This window comes from Callospermophilus lateralis, unplaced genomic scaffold (assembly GCF_048772815.1).
Source record: "Callospermophilus lateralis isolate mCalLat2 unplaced genomic scaffold, mCalLat2.hap1 Scaffold_103, whole genome shotgun sequence".
Lineage (NCBI taxonomy): Eukaryota > Metazoa > Chordata > Mammalia > Rodentia > Sciuridae > Callospermophilus > Callospermophilus lateralis.
Window position 1 is genome coordinate 799,530 of NW_027510486.1, and position 17,964 is coordinate 817,493.

The following is a 17,964-nucleotide window of genomic DNA, read 5'->3' on the forward strand; positions in this document are numbered from 1 at the left end:
AGTCTCTGCTTCAAATGACTTAAAGTTGTGATTTCACCAGTTAACCTTGAAGAGAATCCTATCACTCTTTAAGTAATTGGCTTCATTTTAACCAGTGATGTATCATAAAATAATTATGTGTAACAGGAGGTTGTCTTTAATCTTTAGAAAAAAATGAGAAAATGTTCAAGACCCTCTTATCCTAAGGAAAGAGCATGTTCATACAGCTTTAAGTGACATACCTGTTTGAGAATCTCTTTGTATGTATAGTTAACTATGTTATATTTTAATATAGCTGTTATATTTTAAAAATAGTCAATTAACATTGAGAATAAGAGTCATCTCATAATCAACTTACTCTAGTAGCTAGAATTACCCTCCCATAAAAAGAAAGATAATATTATCTTTTAAAAAAGCTACCATGATTTCAAGCACAGGGTATAAATCAAGAGAACATAATTCAAAGAATGTCACAGAGATTTTGTTTTCAACGGTGCAGGCCTATATATCACTATCTGAGAGAAAAACATTGGAAAAAACAACCAACCCTATAAAATTATGATCTACCATATTTGTACAAGATACCTATATGAATTGCATCTATAATTTATGAAAGTTTTCTAATAATTAGAAGAATAAAGCTATAGATCCTGGTGTGGTGGCACAGGCTTGTAATCCCAGTGGTTCAGAAAGCTGAGGCAGGAGGATTACAAATTCAAAGACACCAACTTAGTGAGGCCCTAAGAAATTTAGAGACACCCTGTCTGAGGTGTGGGTGAGGGGGGCAGCTGAGCATGTGGTTTAGTGGTTAAGTGACCCTGGGTTTAATCTCTGGTACCAAAAGAAAAAAAATGAAATTTGGGTTTTTAGTCAATTCTTTATGATTTTAAAAAATGCATTTTCTGTTAGTACATTTGTTATGTTTCTGATTTGTTTAATTCTGCCCAAAGAGGGTTTTTAATAACTGACACTGACCATAAGTGATTTGCAGAAGCTTGGATTTACATATTCACAACCACATGCAGAATTAATCACAGGCACTTTGAAGAATCCAAAAGGAGTCCTTCATCATGGCATTAAAAGTGAGTTCAAGGATAAGCTAATTGAAGCTAAATCAGTTGTAAATTAGAAGATTCCAGTGTAGCCAAAAAGCACTTTAGACTGAATTTCAGCAGACCTGAATTCTTGCTCTAGCTTACCCTCCAACTAGCTATGCGACTTTGGTCAAATTAACATTTCTGTAGTAGTTAAATCATTTTCTAAATGATTAACGAGTATACAAAATCAAAATTTTGTCCCCATGTGTATAGTTTTATGAATATGTCTTGTGAATTTATATAAAAGGGCATTTCCATGTGCAGAAAACATGGATCCCTTGACTCAGTGAATATATTTACCATGTTTGTTTTGCTATATCAAACTGATATGCCCTTGTCAGTTCATCCAGGTGAGCCTGCAGCATGGGTTGCATCTCTACCCGTGGAGATGGAGTAAGAGTGGCAGTAGACTGTTGTCCAAAAGAGATAGCAGGAGAGGAAGCCATGCCTCGAACAGGTGGAGTTGGGACCCGATCATCATCTTCTTCCAGTTCATCTTCCATACCCTGGTGTAAGTATGTTTGTACTGGTAATGGTGGGCACCAACTATCACTGTCATAGCTGAAATTAGATGAGGAAAAATGCACATTAATAGACAAACAAAAATGGCTACACTGACAATAAACAGTAACCACACGGTGTCTAAAATGTTCTCTCAGTTTACTTCATCCTGATCACATTGTCAATGCTACTATAGTAAATCACCTAATTTGAAATTGTAATTACAACTGTTATCTCAGTATCTCAATTTATTCTTTAAAGATCTTTTTGGCTAATTGTTACCCCACAGTTACAAAAAGCAATAACTTCCCAACAAAGTTACTCATGTGGAAACACCAAATTGCTAATTAAAGACAATTAATGAATTTAGTGCTTGTAGACTTAACTGCTTCCTTCTCTTATGCATCGGCAGAATACATCAATAGAGCTGACTGACCATATAAGAAGTATCAGAGAACTTGATTTGCTTTTTTTTTATAGAGAGAGTGAGGAGAGAGACAGAGAGAGAGAGAGAGAGAGAGAGAGAGAGAGAGAATTTTAATATTTTATTTCTTAGTTTTTGGCAGACACAACATCTTTGTTTGTATGTGGTGCTGAGGATCGAACCCGGGCCGCACACATGCCAGACGGGGGCGCTACCACTTGAGCCACATTCCCAGCCCCTTGATTTGCTTTTATTCTAGACTTATGACAACCATTCTATTTGATATTCCAGTCATAAGACTTCATGACACAAATTATACTCAATATTAGTTTATTTCCCTTAATTTTATCAGTAAAATCAAATGCTTCTGCTTACATTGAGTGTTAAATTCAAACCAGAAAACAGAAGTTCAAAACCTTGCCCTACAAAATATATATTTTTTAAAAAATTGTTTTATTGTAGTAAAACATTTAATATGAAATGAACCTCATTGACATATTTTAAGTGCACAAAATACAATTATTTTAAATACTTATATTTCATGTTCAAATTACATCTAGAAAGGGGATTACGGTCCAGGAATATGACCGTAATATGACCAGGAATATGTTTTTGTTGTGGTAAAAATCAGCAGAATTTCTACTTATACTTTTTCTGTAACCCTAATGTTTTCAGAAATCAAATAAGTCCTAATATACTTTTTTATAGATTTTTAAGTATAAGATAAAAATAATAAAGGATTTAATTGTTTTCTTAATTCAACATCTTAAATATCTCCTGAATCTGCCTCCTACATCTCCTCTTCCACAATTATTGATCAGTCACCTTCTATAAAATAGTTCACTAGCTTTCTGATTCTCTTTTCTTCTTTTCCACCCTATCTTTAATGCAGGCAACAGGATGTTAATTCACATCACACCTACACTTACGATCATAACTAATATGAGAAAAGTCAAAACTCATTAGCTGGCTTAAAAGATCCTTCCCCAATGGATTAATCTATTATTTTAGCCCTGTTTCTCACTATTTCCCCAACATCAGCCTATTTTCTAATTTTTCCTAAACTATGGGTCTGCGTATGACTGTTCTCAAATCATCTATCTGCCTGTGGGTTCCTGGTCACCTCAAAGGTGGTTAGTTTTGTGGAACCTTCTCTCCCATTTCCATATACAACTGATTAGAATTTTATAATACCTACATTGTGGAACTACCCATGTTTTATTGGGATTATTTGTCTCTGTCTCTTTTGTCCTATTATACTGTGAGATCCTTAAGTCCAAGAACTATTTAATACTCTTCTCCATTGCTAGTGCTTAGTACCTAAAATTAGAATTAACTATCCATATCACAGCTATGCATAACTAGTCTTGATCTCCCTTATAAAAAAAACTGTAGCTCATATAGATCCACTGTAAGTTGAATATCTTCACTTGAGTAACATTTTAATCATTTTGTTAAAAACTGAATATATCATAAAAACCTGCATGTGGACATGTATAGCAGTTTTATTTATAATTGCCAAAATTTGGAAGTAGCTAAGATATCCCCAGAAGTTGAATAAATAAACAGATACATCCAGACAATGGAATATTATTCAATGTTTAAAAGAATTGGGCTTCAAGTCATAAAAACACATGGAGAAAACATAAATGCACCTTGGTAAGTGAAAGAAGTCAATATACAAAGGGTATAGATTGTATATTTCCAATTCCAGAACATTCTAGAAATGGCAAAACCATGAAAAGAGTAAAAACATCAGTAGTGCCAGATTTTGGGGAGTGAGAGATGGGCAAAAAGCAAAGTGGATTTTGGAACAGTGAAGATATTTTGTATGATACAATAATGGTAGATACATGTCAACCTGAATCTGTCCAAACCACAAAATGTACCACATGATAAGTAAACCCTGTGGGAAATGATGCATTCTGGGCGATAATGATGTGCCAATGCAAGTTCATCAACTAGAATAATTGCACCAGCTTGGTGAGAGATGATAGGAGATTATGCATATGTGAAAGTTGGGATAAATCACTATGCTTTTCTTCATTTTCTTGTGAACCAAAAACTGGTCTATAAAACTAAAATCTCTTTTTAAAGTAACCCCAAATTTATCATCCTTTTTTCCCAAGAGTTATGTGTTAGGGTCCTGACTTTATTTCATATAGCATACAATTCAGTAGATTGATATTAAGTAAATTATTAAAAATACAGGGTACTATAGAATTGATTTGGAAGGCCTAATATTGTTTTGGGGTTGGTCAAGGCTACAGTGATCACTAAAAAGAGAAAATTTTAAGTGACATATGTGGAAGGGAAATGGTATTGGAACAATTCAAATAGTTTCCTAAATGGCAATATCTTCCAAAGAAAGAAAAAAAATGGGCACAGGTGAACCAGAGCACCACTTACATTTTTTTTCTATGAAAATATGAGAATGGTCTACCAATTTTATTTCTCTTATCTATTCTGTTTATTAAATATATTTAATCTTTAGTCTACCTTTAGGATAGGTTTTATAGTTTCTCAACATGAATCTTCTGCTCAAACTAAATTGGTTTGTCTCCTCTTGTCTACGTACTTTTCTGGTAGGTTTGTTTATAGAATCCAAGTTATTCAAATAAACTGGATGCCTCCATATTTACCTATCTTAATCTGATAAATCCTCAAGCTATAGGTGAAATCTCATATCTTTATAAAGATTTCCTTGATGAGGCCAACTAGCATTGCTAAACTACTCTTCTTAACTTGTGCTGACAATATTTTTCTACATTTATTTGAAAATTGATTATGCACCATCTAATGTTCTTTCCAATGTTGGACTTTTTTAACACTTTAAATTATTTTTGTATTTACTTTTCATATGTTTATGGTATCTTTTTCTCAAGTGGATTTAAGCTACCTTAGAGTTATAACACGGAACTGTTCTTGTTCTGTTGCCCCTAACAGTATACCTTAAAAATAGTAGGTTATAAGCATATTTACTGATTTGAAATGAAAACACACAAATTGATTAATTAATAAAAATGCTTAGGTTTATTTTCTTACTTAACTTTAAATATAATATTATTAACTCAAACAAAAAATATACAAGAAAGCTAATCATAAAATAATTGTCCTTTTTCAGTATAGAATGTGTTTACCATTGTACTTCATCAATTAAATTTACATTTACTTTGTAAAATTCAGTAGAAAAGAGCACATTTATTTTTGTGTCAGAAAGTCATAATTGCACTTTCTTATATTGGTTTATTCCCATATATATTATACTTTTAAATAAAAAACTATATACTTAATCTTTCAAATGAAATTAGCCAGTTATCTCCTAAAATTTGTGTAGTCCATAAATAGTAAACTGTTCTTACTTTCAATAATCTACTAGAGATATACCTATGGAATGAAAACACAAAATGAACATAAGAGAAAGGAAAAGTGTATGGTATATGCATCACATGTGTTAAGGTAACAAAAAAAACATGGTAGTAAGTTGTATTAGATTCATTTTTATTATTCAAATAATATCAGGCAAAGAAGTGTCTAACCATTAAAGCATTATTTTTAATACTATGTAAATGCATTGCATTGTGTATTAAATGACTAAAACATATTTCATCATCTATCTCACAAACATACTATACATTTTATCACCAATTCTTCTACGTCCTTTTTCAAAGTTACTCTAGAACTTTAATATACCAACTCTGTATATAAGTCTACATGCAGTATATAAGCAAAGCTGGGAAAAGTCCATGGATTCAAAGTGATTTGTACCAACATTAGATAAATAAACAAAGAAGGAAAGAATATTCAAAGAAGAAAAAATATGAAAGAATAGAGGAAAGGAATCTGGGATATAGTGCAAATCAAAATGGCGAAGAATTGTTCATCATCTCTGAAATAGTCAAGTCTTGATCCATTCCAGAGGAACATATATTTTAGGCTTAGTTCATGCAGCTACTAAGGAAGGATGAAAAGACTACAGATGTGCCTATGAAGTTTATAAAAATGTACATCTGTTTTGATAGTTTCCTTCACATTTTATAATACACATCTTATTTGAGAAATAGAATTTCATCTTTTTCTTGTGTAACATTAAAATGAATAAAAATTCTCCTAATGCCAAACCATAGTTCTTCTGGCCAACCTTTCCTAGGGAAGTGCTTGTTCTTTTGACATTCTGTCAGTGAAATATGAGGCATCATGCTATGTCTTGACTGATGAATAATGATAAAGATGATGGCAAATCAGTGCCGCATGTGAACTAACTTGTTAAAGGCCAAATACAAATATCAAATTACTAATAAAAAATACAATGAAGTTCAACACTAGCAAAAGCTTGCCAATCTCTAATTGCAATAACAAAGCAAAGCACCAGTTTTATACTTAATTACTATTCAATGCTTCCTAGCATCATGACTATAATAAAATGTATATATTTATAGTGAAGAACTAATACATTTTAACACTATTTTGTCTAACTGAAGATGCATATTGATGAGAGAGAACATTTAGCATTGTTACCATATTATTGAATTAACAATTAAATATTTTGTTTTTTGGAAAATGCATTGATAACTTTTGGTATTTAGTATTGTAAGGAAAGACTGGTCCAAGAAATGCTTAGAAAGAAAATTGCTGATTTCTAAACACTTTGAAATTATACTAAAAATTGTAACAAAAACTAGAGACTATACTTTCCAGATCACAGTTTTTATCAGCTAGGAATTGTGCCTAAATCTACTCCTTTCGCACCTACCCACTTTCATCCTCTTATTTTACTGCCTTAGCATTTTTATATCATATGATTTCTAGATCATATGCTATGATATCTTGTATGTGATCCACCTGCAATCTCATGTCCTTCAGCATCATGTTCTCCAATCCATCATCTGTATTCAAAAATCAGAATATTCCTATGGCATTAAGGATTTAAGATGAAAACTAAGACTCCATGTCAGATGTTGTCATACAAAATGTAGGTTAAAGCTCATAAAACCACATACAGAAGCCACCAATTGCTGAAGGATGCAGACAAGTAATTAAAATAAAGTGCTGAGGGTAGGGCATGAAAGCGGGTGGTACTGAATAGGGGCAACTAAGAGAAAAGCAGATACCTCTAACTAGAATAGGGCAGGGTTTCCAAAGGAAGACCAATGGAGCTATTTCTACTCTCATTTTTTCATCACACATAGTATTAATTTTAATTTTTTCTTTCCCCACAGAAATTTCTTTCCATTTGTTCAAATAGTGACCTTAGTATTGTTTCAATGCAGCTATTGATTAATGACCTATTTCTAGTACATAAGATCCATTAGATCAGAGACTTATTTCTTGTTCTCCTTTGTCCTTACTTTTTGCTCTATATCTGGCATCTAACAACCACCCAACTTGGCAATGTTCTTTATGAAGAAATGATTCAAGATTCACGGCAATATTCTCCAGCTATCAGCTTTTTGAAGACTTACCTGCTTACCTGGCATCTATGATTATTCCTTGGGGTAGACAAATTACTATTTTGTATACAAAATTCCCCAAGAGCTCATTGTACAAAATCGTGTGTGTCAGAGAGAAAAAGACAGAGAGAGAGAGACAGAGAGATGGAGATGGATAAGTGTTGTGAAGGGGGTTACTATCTTGAATGTGCTTTCTCTCTTCCCCTCTGGGTCACAGGTCAGTTTTCCCTAGTAATTGTACATTTATCTTGTGTCTCCTATGTCTCTTCCAAGTACAATGCTTAGCACTTATTATACTTGATAGAAATATTTGTGGATTAAATTATCTATTAGGATGTTAGAAATAAAAGTGTCATAATCTGTATATCTCTGTAAGTAGTATAACTGCAGAATCTTTGATGGATAGAAGTAAAAATTATCAAAAGCAAAAAATTAATTCTAAATTTTCTCTACTTTGAATATGAAGAAAACCTCAAGCCTAAATTATGAAGTTTTCACACTAAAATATAAAAAGATTCTATAGAAGTTCTCATCTGTGAAATAGTCAACGTTAATTTCATGAATAGCAGACTACAACCTGAGTCTAATAATATTTCCTTTTTGGTAGTGTGAGGTTTGCACATTAGAAAACACCAAAATGTAAAGATTATATGCAAAGGAACAATATCAGCCTCAGCTTAGTAAGTTTAATTTGTTCTTTTTGCATTGACTTTAAATATGTTTTCATCACAAACAATTGAAATAAAACCTACAATATTCTTTGAAAAAAAAAACCTAAAATAGAAGTAATTCTAATTCTGCGGTTAGTATTATTAACTGTTTAAGACCTAACCATTACTTTGAGCAAGAATGACTTTTTATCAGCAAATACTAGGTAAAGTGATAAAAATTCAAAGGTAAATAAGGACTAAAATACATCCTAAATAGACTTCAAATATACATATGAATACATATACACATGCATGTAGATATATACATATACATGTATATGGTCAACAAATATAATTTACCTATTTAAAAAATCAAGTTGATATTATAGAAATCTTTAAAAAGAGATTTTTTAATATCATATATTTTGGATGAATATTTAAACAAATTAAAATCCCCTTAAGAAATAAGTTTTTGCTTTATATCTTGATATTCTGAAAATGATTTTGTCAAAAGATAAAAGTCTGCAATAGCATATGTTATTTCATTATCAAATTAGTATTTCCAATTCTACTGCTAGATAAAACAAATCAAGTGATAAGTTTAGTACTCACTTTGATGGAATTAGTTTTATTTTAATGAGTAACTGGCCTTATTATATTGTACATATATTTCAAGTAGACTCAACAAAAAAAGAAAATAGAAAGAATTCCAAATTACCCATAATTTTTGTGTGATCTGTGTTTTCAATTTTATGCTTATAAAGTTTTAATAGCACTGCTTTCTCATCATATTCATCTTTTAAATTTCATTCCCTCATTTTGTGAGGATTCTGTTAAAAATGCAGACTGTAAAATTCTGTGTGATAATCTTTTCTTATGGAATATGTATCTTTGCTCTTCCTTTTCTTTTGCAGTGCTGGGGATTGAACCCAGGGCCTCACACAGGCTAAGCAAGAGCTCCAACACTGAGCTACACCTTCAGCCCTTATAGGTCTGCTATTTCTTTGCTCACAATTCATGTGAGACTAACACATTTATACCTTGAGGTAAATTAAGTTCATATAAAAAATTGAATTTTTTTAAGTTACGGAAAGAAAGCATGTACCCTTAGCTGCCTATTTCATAGGTCAATATATTTCTAAAATATATAAATGATAATAATATGAAAATATATGGGCACTATAATCCCAGAGAAATAAATAAAGTCCTTTGGAGGGAGAAAAAGACATACAAAAATATGTGATGAGTGTGTGTGTGTGTGTGTGTGTGTGTGTGTGTGTGTATGTGTGTGATGTGTGTACATGTATACATACTATGTGTGTGTGTATATATATTTATATATATAATTCATGTTATATCTATACAGATGTATGATATATATATATATATATATATATATATATATATATACATACATATATATTATATATAGGAAAATAATATTTTTGAAAGAAAACAAAAGCTATGACATAGAAAACAGTTATGAAAAGTACTCTGGGAACCTCAGTAGATTTAGAAAGCAGATAGAATAAATGAAAGTACATACATATGATATTTTTTTGAACCAAGACAAGATTTAAATCTATCATTCAAATGAACTGATATATATATATATATATATATCTAAGTAAAGAAAATTTATGCAAAGAAAAACTGTCTGTATTCTCTATTTTAGGTTACATAAAGGTCTAGTCAAAACAAACAGTGACCTAGGAATTATAAGGAAGACATAGGATTTATTCATACAGAAAAAGAGAATATATTCTTTTGACCTGTTTTTTTCTTTCAAATAAAAAATTATCTATGTCTGTGTTCAAAATCAATTAACACTTAAGCTTACAGAGGATACTAACACTTGTTAGATGTTTCAAAAGAAAGAATCAGAAAACTGATCACATTTAAAGGTCCTCAAAGGAAATTTTCTAACTTAAAAATGTTTTGTTACAGAGTGTGCATTGGCTTGAACCTCTTTTATTGTCCCTGCCCCCAAATTCCCATCAGAGCTGATGATTAAAGTTCTACCCACTGCCCAGGTCCCTACAATTATCCCATGGTTATGGCGCTCTACCGTGGTGCCCTGTTATGGCCAGACATCAAGTCATTAGAGAACTGCAAGGGATGATGAGGAAGATTATTTTAATTTCCTTTCAGCCCTTCTCAGGAGTGGCTCTTTAGTTCAAAGAGCTGTGGGTACTTGCTTTCAAACTAACAAGCAATATTATAAATGTAGGCTGCATTATCATGATTGCAGATAATCTGAGGTACTTGAAGGCCAAGGATTCACAGTCCTCAATATGTGCTGTTTTGTGTTTATCAGCTAAAAATACACGGACAGTGCAAACAGGAAAGAGGGAAAATGTAATGAACAGGGTGGGAGGGGAGCTAAGAAAGAACAAGAACTCAGGGCAAAAGAGAACAATAGAGAGTGGAATGCAGCCTGGGCCATTTTTTTGGTATATAAAATAACATTTACCCATTCTCTTGCTGTTCCACTGCATAGTGTTCCAGCTCTGTGCCAGGAAGGGGCTGAACTGGGGGAGGAGGTAGAGGGACATTGGCCCAGGTCGATCCATTGTTTTTCTGTGGTTTAGAGGAGTTTTTATTTTTCTTCTTTTTTCCACCTTTCCCACCTGGAAATAATAATGCATTTATTCAGAGATGGTGAATATCAGAACAAACAAGCAATATCAGGTGGAAAGATGTATTTGTTTTCAAAATACCAGAATCACTATGTTAGAGATGGTAAAAGCTACAAACAATGAAATGATACAATCAGAAACACATTTTCATAAATCACTCAAAATGATATTGTTTCTTTCTCATTGCATTAACTGCAGATTTGAATAAACCAAAAACATGGCTGCTGTATCAAAAGAACATTTATTGATTTATTCATATCTGCTGCCTCCACGTTTTCATTGTTAGAGAAAATAATGGTCCATAACAAATTCTTTTAAGTGTCAGATTTTAGTGCGTTTAAAATGCTCTTTTGCATAATCTCTCTCAGTGGAAAATACAGTGTCTAAGGATACAGGCTTAACTTTTCCATTAGAATTTGCTCAATTTAATTAATCCTGGAGAGTAACATTTTTCTCTCAAAAGTCACTGTTAAAAATCAATCAAGTACAATCTGGAGAAACCCTGTAAACCTCTCACAATGATACATTTCATAGACTTTTTGACTAATAAATGGAACAATTACTTTTGCATATAGTGAGAATATTTCCCAGATGTTTTAACTATCACATTTTGCAAATTCCAAAAAGGAGGGAAAATTAATGATAATATAGTAATCAGTTTCAGTACTATTTGTTACATGAATGAATTTATGCACAAATATTAGCAGAACATAAATGAAGGGTGTATGAGCCGTATCTGAGATTACATGATGCTTAATGAAAAATAAAATAAAATAAAATAAAATAAAAATAAAATTCATCATCTGCATAGTGCTGTACTTTTTAAAATCAAGTAAATAAAGCTTTTTCATAAAAATGGACCTCAGTTGGATGCAGACTGAATACTTCATGAGCAAAATGAAAATGACCTTTCAGGGGTGACTCAGTAACTTCCAATAATTCCACCTCAACTTATAGCTAAATTTTAAGAATAGGATATTTGTAGCAGGGCTATCTAGCCATTTAGATCTCACTAAGAAGTCAATCCATCCTCTTTCTTCTACAACTGCTGAGTCAGATTATGCAATTTGGTAATAATGTATTTGAGTGCCAGAAAGTGATAAAACTCTTAAACTAGACACTACAGCCAATTATTGAGTTGTGTACATTTTCCACATAGGATACATAAATAAATATTTAAAAGAAGATCCCTACAAACAAAGTGCTTTCAGCTTTCCTCTCACTTCTATTCTTTGACAGGACAAAAGATATTAAGAGGAGGGTAAGAAAGTGTCCTCTGTTTAGTGAGTAAGAGTTTGGTTTCTGAGTTTGAAATTTAACTCCTCACTCAAAAGGTATTGCCTTAACTTACATACATGTAAAAGAAATATGAACTTATTCCATTTTTTTTTCTTTGGTACTTGGGATTGGACCCAGGAATGTTTTACCATTGAGCCACATCCCCAGCCCTTTTAGTTTTTATTTTGTGACAAGATCTTGCTAAGTTGTGTAAGGCCTTGGTAAGTTGCTGAGGCTGGCCTCAAAATTTGTGATCCTCCTGAGTTGTTGGGATTATAGGCATGCAAAAGTTACTACTTCCTTGAGTTGTCATGAGGATTATAAGAGATATTGTATAGGAAGTGCTCAGATGCACAGAAAAACTCAATAAATGCCAATCATAATTGCTTTCTCCTGTCTTCTCTTCCTCATAGCAAAACCAGTTCACTTGTTTTCTTAAGTCTTACTTGTCAGAAAAGGCCTCATATTCAGAATAAAAATAATAATAAGCTTGCTCGGTTATAAGTATGTAATTTTTGTTTTTAAGGTAAATGAACCTCAATTTCTCATTTCCTTAACCCACCAATGACTAAGGTCTATTTCCTTTTTACAGTATCAGAACTATATTTCAATGATTGAGAGAAGAATGCTTGAGCTATTTGTTCTTCCTGATCACTCCCTTTCAACTTTATGTATGCACAATCCTAATCACATTCTACAGCATTTTAGAAATGTCATTTGAATCTCACCTGAACCAAGTGCCTAAGAAAGAAGTTCCTACACCTCCGTATTCTAGATGATGACACTAAGGCTCTGAATGTTATGTGATTCACCTTCACATAGCAAGAGAACAATCAGATTTACTACTGAGCAGCTTAACTAGAAAATATTTCTAGAGCTCCGAACCTCATTGTTGAAGCCCTTGCTCAGGTTCAAGAAAGCTACTCATTATTATGCTTCCAAACAACAATAGGCTTTTAAATGTGTTCTGGAAATAGCTGAAGCACAGAGAGAATTACTGCGGACTTTACAACCAACACTTATTTTTCCCCTGTTCTGGAGAAATATCTGTTCTTTCATTTGATCAGTCTGGGTAGGACTATTATTCATCAACACATGCATCTTAGGACGTCTTAACAACACTATGAGATGGAGGTGAGCTTGATATAACTGACAACTGTTAAAATCTCTTGAGATCTGAATCTTTAGAGAAGCAAGCCACAGTCTGCTGCTTCACCTTGAACCCTGTATCATCTGAAGGCCAGAGTACCTAAATTATGTTTTAACGAAGCAGATATTGATGCCTTGTAAACATATTTGACCCTTTTCTCTTAAAATAAAAATGTAAATAGTTGGATAGTTAAAGCTTAAAAAATGACTTCTCTGTAAAAAAAAAAATCATAAAAGCGATTCATTTTAAAATTAAACATATGGTCTATTTTTAAAAAAATATTAAAAGATTTAGCTATTGTTACCAATATTTTATATTATATACACATACAACTATGATTTCAAATACTATTTTAAAACATCTGAGTTTTATTGTATAGTTTTTACTGGTTGGATATTTAACAAGAAGTACTCAGAACTTATATATTGAATGCATTATAAAAGTGTTTCAAAGAGGGTAAGAAGTTCACTCAAATAATTCAGAAATGCCCAATTTTCTTTGTCACTGTGATTATTTTAAATTGGTTACACCAATGTGCACAGATTTTAAAAATCCCATAATATATGATTAGCTAGCCACGGGGCAGTTAATTCTTAGATTTGGCCCCTAGGAAACATAGCTATAAATAAAAAGAATTAAACAAAAGTGTAACATTAAACTCAATTAGACTAAACTGTAAAAGGAATAATCACCTCACTCTTACCTACTAAAAAATGCTTTCTATCACCAATTCAAGTAATCCTGTATTCAAATGTAGATGAAGTAGTTAATATAATTCCTGGGTATATGTAAATGTCACTCAAGAGATTAATGGATTCAAACAGCAGCAAGCACCATTGTGAATCCTGTTCTGCTTTCAATTACTCAAAAGATAACTTTTAAATTTGGTGACAATCAATCTATACAGAACATTTAATGAAAGATTTACAGGTCTTATGGTGTCCATGGCTTGCAATATGGAGATTTCTTTTCATATATTGCTTGATCTTTACATATATTTAATGAAATAAAAAGGAATATCCAACAAAATTACTTTTTAATTATTCAGAAAAATTGTGGGACTAATTATAAATAAATGCCAGCATAAATGACATAGAAGGTCATTCAAAACATTCCCTTATATTATTAAACCAGTTTAAATTCATAACAGATGTTTAAAATTTTCTGAATTCTATAATGTACCTAATCCTACCAATAGGCAAGAAGAGCAAATGACTCATTTTGGAGGGAAGAGAGAGCATTAACATTTTCATTCTGAGAAGGTTCCATCTCCTGAGGAAAAGTAATTTAGTAAATGTAACCCTAATGATAAGAAAAAGTTAACTCTTTATAGTCTTGATGCCTTGGAGACTGCACAGTATCATAGTACACTATAATCCTTTATTATTAATATGTAATTTTAAAAAACCAAACAAAAACTCCATAAAAACAATTAGCATATAATTAAGCATATTAAGTAAGTGGAGTCAGGAACCAGTCAGAAGTAGGCAGAAAAAGGCATGTTATGTAAATAGGTGAAATTTACAATGTCGTTAATACAATATCCTCACATACAAAGGGAGGATAACTCATTAGGATAGGAATATATTTCTATCCAATAAAATGTGTTTTTCCTTACACTTGTTGGTTTAGCTGATATTTCTCAAATATATATTAAAAGTGACAGCATAAAATAGTTATTGTTATCAAATATTGTATTTTTTGAAGTAAAAATTAATAATTTCACATATTAACATTCATATTTAGCATAGTAATTATTGAATTGATAACTATTACATAATATTTGAGAGGTTGTCCTAAAATAGGAAGTTATATCATTGGCATCCCGATATGAAATCATCTCCGAGATTATTTTCATTTCAGTTGAATTTATCTTTTGGTATCAATGACCTGGAATTAACTTTCATGCATGATCTTTTTATTATAAAGTTCTTTGGACTCTTATATTTGGTTCAAGATGGAATGAACTCATCTGCTCTTTAAGGAATAGTAATTAGTAAAATGGCACTATTTTTCTTTCAATACATTATTGTGCAGTTAGTACGTAAGTGATGACAATGATTTTTATTGCCCACCCTCACCAAGGCATAATTTCACCAGGATCAAATGTTATTGTCATTTGAAAGATAAATGCCTGACAGTGGCTTGCGATTCAATATTTCCTCATCAGTTGTTAGGGAACACAGGTCATATGCTGGTGACAAACAAATATTTCTCCTTACTGTGATGAGACCAACCTGAGAGACTGCCACTCCTTTCTGAGCTGTTGTGAGAGTTGGTGGTGCTGAAATCCTGTGACTGGTTGTGTGGCATTCTATTAGACAATCCCTCAGCCAATCGGTAGTCAGGGATGTAAAGTAAGGCTAAGGGTTAAAGTCAGAGGTCATAGTGGCATCATGTGATTAGTTCACAGCACAAGCCCATGCAGAACATGCAGTTAGCAACTCAGAAGCAGATGTCGTGGTAGAGTGGAGGAATGACTCCTCTAGCCTGTCCTAATGGAAGTACAGATGGATTGCTGATCACTATATTGAAAAACAGCTGAAAGGATGAACCCGATTGGTGTTGGTGTGTGGTAGCGGCGGTGGAGGCAGTGGCAGTGGTGGTAGGAATTGTTCAAGGTACTGAATACATGCCAGTATGTTTTTTTAGTTTAGGTAGTGAACCTGGTAATGCATCACTGAATTGAACAACAAATACTAATTTCTATCTCATGCACAAATGACATGAAGTTAACTTCTCAGGACAGAAGAATGTGACTCACCATTGTTACCTTTGTTCTGTTCGGGCAGAGAATAACCAAATCCCATCAGATCTGTTTTTTGCTGAATTGAGCTTTTCCACTGTGGATCAGGCAGATCGACAGCCAATTCATGGATGCTATTGGAATGCAAGATCTGTGTCGTGGCATATGGGGTAGCCTGTGTTATTTGGCTGGAACTGTTGTAAGTGGTTTTGGTAGTGAAGTCAATGCTGCTATAAATGGCTCCATATGAGAGCATCTTTGCTGTTTTATCCCCTTGGCCTGGAACTGGTGGCAGCAAATCCGTGATGAACATAGGGAAATGAAACAATTTAATGACACACAGGAAGCCCAAAACTATCAGAATTGAAGATGAAAAATAAATGTGTCATGCCACACGTTTGCATTTCAGCTGAGATGGGCTTCATGAACCAATGAAGGGTAGATGATATACAACCATCGCCAAGCTATCAACCTCAGTGACAGGCAGGCCTACTGCTCGTCCTTCACGACTCACTGCTTAACACATCCCTTCCCCCATTTCCTATAACCAGGAATGAGAAATTTGGGATATTTCACTACTGAAAAATGCTTTCAGTTGTTCACTATGTTTTAGAATCAAGGAAAGTGGTAGCAAGATACAGCAGCAATGAACAGAGGGAATCTACAAATCGTGCCTGAAAACAGCTCTTTCCACTTCATCCCCAAAGATATGGAATATGGCTGCTAAATAGTTGCAAAAATTTCCAAAATTATACGACCCTGATTTTGAAATCCATTTTTCTGAAGTTTTTACTTGACATTTATGTGATCTGATTTTATAACTGCAGAAATGGAGAACTGATGGTAGAAAATGTGTTCTTTTTTCTTGCATAACAAAGGAAAATTTTCATGAATAAGTCATTTCCATAATATAGCAGGATTTAACTATAGAAAAAGCAACCTTAGTGATCAGTGAGTTTAATTTATGCTATCAACACTTAGAAGTGGAGAATTACAGTTTCACGTTGTAATACAGCAAGAGTAAAATTAAACTTCAGGAACAACACTGAATATTAATCGGTCCATTTATCATTTTGGTATGCTGAATTATCTTTACAGGATGCTTTATAATTCAGATCTGCCACCTCGCTCCTGAGCTCTTTTCCCTTTTCAGAAGAAAGACACTAAGTGAATCTAAAAGAGAAATCACTAACTCTAGTATTAATCATGTACAGTTAAGATAAATCTAATTATAGTGCAGTCCTGAATAATGTATGTTCTGAAAATATCACTTCATAGGACTTGAGGTCATGAAACCACTTGATCTCTTCATTATAAGACATTTCAACTGTCTTTAAAACTTTTAGATTTGATAATGCCCATAGTACTTGAAATAAAAGTGCTTACAGAAGTATTAGATTTTCTTTGGAATTTTATAAATACTAAAAAAAATCTTCATTAACAACAGTGACAAGAAATTTATAATATATTGTGTACAGTGTGCAATTTCACTCTTTCTGAAGTTTTGAACGTCTGGAATACCAACCTGTTTTACAAATATGTGGATGTTTATTGAAGTAAAGATTTTAAAGGCATCTCACTGAGACTGTTACACATATTCACATTTTAAATTATGCTAGGTTGCATAAGCAAGAAATTGTTTTTGGATTTCAGAATATCAAAATTGTTTTTCTGTCATTATTTATTTGTGATTAATAATTATAGAATCTGATTTTAAGAAGCATTGTTCATTCTCAAGTATTAGTATCATTTTTTTTTTATTCTCAGAACCTTGAATATTTAAGACTATATCAAAAATTGGCAAAAAAAACCCCACCAGATCTTTTTTTTTTTCTGCATAAGTTTTTGGGCTCTCTCCACCTATCTCTCACTGCTGAATATTTGAATATTAATTGAATAGAAATGTTTCTCCTACATGGACCTCAGTTTCTCATATCTTGAACTTAAAGTTCTCCAGAGTCCCTTCAGTTACATGTTATTGAAAGGGTTCTGTGCTTAAACAATTAAAAAATGGAACAATGTTGTCCAAGAATATAATTCTACATAATAT

General features: G+C 32.5%; 1 protein-coding gene across 1 annotated transcript in view; it reads right to left on the reverse strand.

Moving 5' to 3' along the window:
- The window catches only part of LOC143639968 (roundabout homolog 2-like), an 87,245-nt gene that overhangs the window by 24,438 nt on the left and 44,843 nt on the right, over positions 1–17,964 (reverse strand). Inside the window, 4 exon segments of the mRNA XM_077107975.1 lie at positions 1,377–1,637; positions 10,575–10,731; positions 15,406–15,531; positions 15,933–16,216. Of these exon segments, the coding sequence (XP_076964090.1) occupies positions 1,377–1,637; positions 10,575–10,731; positions 15,406–15,531; positions 15,933–16,216 (828 nt within the window).